This window comes from Myxine glutinosa, chromosome 1 (assembly GCF_964187855.1).
Source record: "Myxine glutinosa chromosome 1, kmMyxGlut1.1, whole genome shotgun sequence".
In the NCBI taxonomy this organism is placed as follows: domain Eukaryota; kingdom Metazoa; phylum Chordata; class Myxini; order Myxiniformes; family Myxinidae; genus Myxine; species Myxine glutinosa.
In genome coordinates, this window is record NC_136261.1 from 138,156,811 (window position 1) to 138,162,810 (window position 6,000).

Here is a 6,000-nt window from a genome sequence, read left to right on the forward strand (position 1 = left end):
GTGTGTAAATTAATAGGTCACTATTATGCATAGGGACTTTGTGGCCACTCTGTAGAAGCACTTGGCAGAAGGACAAATATCTCACGACTTGTTTATCTGTTAAATCCACTTCTTGCTTACTTATTTTAATTCAGATTGATAGCTTACCTACATTTTTTTATTGCTCTTTTGTCCAATTTGCAAAACCATCTGACTGCTTTTGAATTGTCGTAAATGTTCTTCCATCCATTTAAAGTGTGAGTTTGCAGTCACCTTGAATGTATCTCTGTTCACTTCTTCTTCATCAACTTCTCCTATTTTATATCCTCCAACTACTCGTATATCTCGAGGTCAGTCTCTCCATAGACTTGCCATTGCTTTCTCAATGTATGTATTCCTTCGTTCTCTGCTGATCAACTTGGCCATCTTTAAACCAAAAGATCCACTGTATGGAATTGAATAAAGTAGAATCCTTCCGTTGCAGGCCAATGTGACAACTGTCATTTGTGTAAAGGTTGTAACTTGGTACAAGGCCAATGCAATTTAGCTCCTACTCTTTCCAGTATGAAATACTGTATTATGTATGGAACTACATCAACACCAAAAAGAATATGAAATAGGCAAAGCCTGGAAATGAACAAAAAAAACCAGAGTAAACTAAATAACTGAAAAATATGAACAGAATAATAAAAAAATTAAAATCACGAAATTGTCAATACAATTTAGCTGAAGTACCACCGCATGATTTACACTGAAGTTAATCAAGATGATGACGTTGTTGACACGATTAGCAAATATGGTGGTTTAGAGGGTTTCTTCTTCTTCATTTTGGGCCCATTATCGCATCCAGCGTGTGTTAAATGCAAACTAATTTTTATCTCCGGTTTGTTACGGTATCCGAGTTGTCTTTATTGGTTTTGTGTCTACAAAATATATCAGTAAATGAAAATGGTTTTTCCTTTTATTCTGCTGAATACACCCACAATGCAATTAGTAACAGTTGTGTCGTAGGTGACGACATAGTCGACAGTATTTCCAAACACCATGGGTTATAGAGTTTCTTCTTCTTCATTTAAATATTTCTCGTATATATTTATATATATATATACATACAGACTTGGCATTTAATATGGAATATATTTTTTGTGGGGGTGAACTTACTTTTCAAGTTGACTTGGAACCAAAAGTTCATTGGAATTATGTTGAAATTATTCTAGATTTTGTTAATGTGACCTTTAAAAGAAACAAAAACCACATTTGACCTTTCAAAGCAAATAAATTGATCCTTGAAAGTGATGTAAACTGATATCGAACTCAATTCACGGACAGTACTGTGTTAAACTTCTGTACGTTTTCCAGAAGTATTTCTTTATTTTGCACATTAGCCAAAAATGTTTTTAACAAAAACAAAAGTTAAATTACAACAGGGATTACGGACAGTAAAATTACAGTTCAGTACGTCGTGTAACCCCCACGAGCATTCAGGAGAGCACATACACGTTGAGGCATGCTGTTCACGAGATTTGCCAAGGTTTGGACAGGAATTGCTTGCCATGCAGTGACAATAGCCTGCTGCAATTCACGCACAGAGGTCGGCTGCTGGTCGGCTCCAAGTGGTCGATTTGACGCGTAATTCTGCCCACAAGTTCTCTATCGGATTCATATCCGGGGACATGGCAGGCCACTCCATATGCTCTACACCACGGTCAGCAAGAAAGTGTTGGATCATGCGAGCACGATGAGGCCATGCATTGTCATCTTGGAAGACAAAGTTTCCTCGAAAGGCTACACGAGCAAATGGAAGCAATGTTTCTTCCAGAATGGCCCTGTACTTGAACTGGTTCAGGTTTCCATTCAGAACAACCAGGTCAGTTTTGCCCCCTGCATGAAAAGCAGCCCAAACGGTCACCCCACCACCTCCAGCTTGGACTGTCGGCACTATACAATCTTCGTTGTAGGCTTCATGCACTTGTCTGCGCACTCTGACATGGCCATCATGACGATAGACCAGAAATCAAGAGTCGTCACTGAAGATCACGTGATTCCAGTGTCCTGGCTGCCATTGACGGTGCTCTCTGGCCCACTGCAATCGGCGCTGGCGGTGTTGTCTTGTCAGGCGTGGCTTTCTCAGGGGACGCCTGGCACGATAGCCTGCTTGAACCAGTCGTTGGTTGACTAGCCTTCTGGATACAGGCACATTTTTCAGTTGCTGCCACTCAGCCCTAAGCCGATTAGCTGACTTGGTATGGCCATTGCAGACTAACCGGTGCAGCTGGCGATCATCCCTCCTTGTGGTTCTGCGGGGACGTCCTGGCCTCGATATTGGAGGAGGGACACCCCTCTGAGCATTTCGTTTCGGGATCTTTGACACCTTACCTTGAGTGATGCCATACTGCTGAGTAATAGCACACTGTTTCATGCCGGAATTTCGTAAAGCCACCACTCCATGACAAACAGCATTGTCGAGTTGACGGACCATCTCCAGAGGAAGCGGCAATAACTTTTGTAGACGTGCAGCAGTTGTTTTCCACTAATACAGAACGCAACAACCCTTATATATATACCCGATTGTGAAGCCAATCGTCAAATGTACCTGTCCATACATTTTGTCACGCCACCTGTCATATAATCCTGTTATTGACTTCTTGCTGCGACAGACAATCAGTGACATGGTTCTTTTATCAAAGAAATCACCGAAGCGTAAAAGAAACTCAACAGATTGATATTCTGAGTTCAGAAAGGAAACCCAAGTCAAGAAAAAAAAAATATTCCATATTAAATGCCAAGTCTGTGTATTGTATACACGTTATCTATGAAACAAACTTTTCGTTCGTTATTACTTGGGATCATGATGTTGCAGTACAACAATGTAGCCACTGATTTCCCAACGGCTATTGGTAATCATTGCTCTTGGGACCTCGATCAACCCATTTGGTTGTGGTGCAATCAGGGTGGGTCCCTCAAGTACTTCACATTTACAAGCAAGTTTTGATTCTAGTGTTTCCCATTTTCCACATTTATGGATCTTTATGTTGAGAGCAAAACCTGTTAAATTTGTAAGCCTGCATACTGCTTCAGAGTGAGAATGATAAGCTACAAACCCTTTCACTGCTTATTTACCAGGAACCACATGCCACACTATTGCCTCATGGATATATTGCTACATGGAGTGGCAGATGTGCAGTCTTGCAGTCTGTACACATAGACTGAGGTTTAACCTTCTTTTAACAGAACACAGGCCTATTTCAGTCCACTGCGTCAGTATGAAGGCCTCCCTTAAGGGTGTAGTACTGGTGAACAGGTGATTTGTTTTTGTTTTTTTAGCTGAACAGTTTCCTTATAGTCTTATAAACAAGAATCATGCTATTAGAGGTCAAAGAAGTACCCCTAATTATTGAAAAATTCAAATTTTCTAACATCATACATGCCCCTCAATAACCGGAAGTAGAATTATTTGTTATAACTTTAATTTGCATCATTCTTTTGGGCTGAAATTTGGACAGGATATTCAGAATATCACTTCCTTTAAAATGATGAAGGCCTTTGTTTATAGGAGTAGCCATTGTGGATTTATTGAAGGACAACCAAGTTTTATCTGGTAATTGGCATAATTAGCTAATTAGTGAACATTTGACATAATTTCACAAAACCCTCTCATCAAGAGCTGTGTAGAGTAACACATGTATAATACATGTACCAAGTTTTGTGTGAAAAGAATGATAGGTGACATAGAAGATAGAAGTAGAAATGTGTTCTTTGTTTTTCCTTGTTTTTTGTTGACGGTCTAATTTATGCAAATTATATGCATGTAATATGACAAAGAAGCGTTGAAACTGGTCTGAGTTAAAGCCAAGATTATATCTTTCAAGAAAAACTGAAAATTAGATATTAACTTGACTTTTTTTTGTGTAAAGGCCTCTCAAAGGTACCTATGTAGTTTTCTCAATTTTTCACCAGTACTACACCCTTAATGCATGTTGAAGACTGTTTAGATATTTATTTATCCATGCTTGCCAAATTCAGGTTTGTGAAAGCAAGCACCAAGGAAATCGATCCACATGACCACAAAAGAAAAACGTCTTTACCCACTCAGCCAGCATTTTTTGGGATATTGAGTCAACAGTATTGGCTCTATTTCTGTGATAGAAATGCAGGGCGTCGTAATGAAGAAGCTAAGATTTCAGTCTAATTTTCTGAGAATTTCATTGTCGTTGTTTATCACACAAACAAAATCATAGATTATTGTAGAAGACTTCATTTTAAAAGTGATTCAAGTTCAACATTTAACAAAAAAAAATTGTTTAAATCTCAATGTTTCTTGTTTATTGACTGGTGCTTCTTGTGGTTTCTTGTACTGAATTACCTGGTTGTCTTTCTCTTGCTATTCTAGGTCACTTGTCCAAAGATGTGCCCACATTCCCCAAGGCCACACTACTGCTTTCAGACAACTTTGAGGTGGCAGAAGCTTACAATTATGCTCGATGTAACTTCTGGAAAGAGCATGGCTTTTTTTAAATGTAGAGGCAAGGTTAAATACAAATCAGCACTACAAAAGTTTGCACTGGATTCTTTGCCTGACGTGTTTTCTTTTTTTGTGCGATTCTTGAAGGGGAGTTTATAATGGCTTCGATGTTGTGTTATCTTCTTTGAAAACAATTATGAGATATGCATGCTGTGCAAAATTATAGTATGATACACTGACATGTTTGTTGTACATCCTTTGTAGATATTTCACACAACCTGCATTATTTTAAAAATTCTGTAAGTTTGTATATGTAAGACGATGCAATACAGGGAGTCCACGAATTATGAACGAGTTGCGTTCCAAACAATCGTACTTAAGTAGGATGTTCGTAAGTCGGAACTCAATTTCCCATATACTCTGTGTTATCAGTGGTGGTTCGGTTCTACAAGCCAAGAAAGCCAATAGGTACTTAACACATAACTTAACATGTAATTAAGCAGAAATATTGTAAATTTGCAATAAATGATAGTAAATAAGTATGGTGTTGGCTTAATAGTTAAGGTGGCTGACTTAAGATCCCAGGGTCTTGGGTTCAAGCCCCGATCATGCCATTGAATTAACACCAGGTGGGTCGACTCAGCCTGTCATCCTTCCGAGGTCAGCAAAATGAAGACCACATAGCTGGTAAGGGGGCATTGCATCAGCAGCACAGCTATGCTCTCAGGAAGAAAAAAAATGATGCAGACAAGCAGCCGCAGGCTGTATACAAACAAATAAATAATAAATAATACTTCAAGCAATCGGTAATTCCTTTGTTTTGTTACTATTGTTGATTTGATTAGTGCAAATCCCTCGATATGTTGAAAATTCTCATCTTGTCCTTTCGATTGTCGAACGACTAAGGTCTAATGAACGATCGATTTTGGGGAGAGTTTCACCTTTATCAGATCGTTTTATTACGTCCAGTTTCGTCTCCAATGTTAAGGTCTGCGTTTCTTTGTTGCATCAACATACCTGCAACATTCATCGTCATTAGTAAGGTTAGTTGTCAGTAAAATAAGTGGCACTATGAATGCAGCTGCAAGCAGTAGAGTACAATACTGCATAGTACATGGGATACTGTAGACCACTTGACCCTCAGACTCTACATCTTACGGAAGAAAGTCACCCTCCGCCCAACTAATGAGTCCCGAGTTACTACGCCCACAATCAGTTTGTACGTACAGCGAACATTCATATCTCAGACACAAAATATATTTTAAAATAAATAATAATAATAGAAATATATTATGTGGGTTGGTCCGTAAGTCAGGCGTTCGTAAGTTGAGGACTCCCTGTAATAGGATTTGCAATAGGCAGAGGAGGAAGCCATTTGGCTCATCATGCTTGTACTGCCTCCATTAACTTGATCTTCAATTTATCGTCGATATATCAACTTCATTCTCACCATAACTTTATTCTCTTTGTACCAGCACACAATTGTATGTGATATGCCATGCAATATTTAACTTCTATGCAATGTTGCTAATTAACAGAAGGTCTGGCAGCTTTACATT

The 6,000-nt window shown here is 38.9% G+C and overlaps 1 protein-coding gene across 1 annotated transcript in view; it reads left to right on the top strand.

Annotated features, from left to right (window-relative positions):
- LOC137428900 (neurotactin-like) overlaps positions 1 to 5,167 on the top strand; it is a 106,076-nt gene extending 100,909 nt beyond the window's left edge. The window contains 1 exon segment of the mRNA XM_068118797.2: positions 4,370 to 5,167. Within this exon segment, the coding sequence (XP_067974898.2) occupies positions 4,370 to 4,494 (125 nt within the window). The 3' untranslated portion in view covers positions 4,495 to 5,167.
- Positions 5,168 to 6,000: the final 833 nt, after the last annotated feature.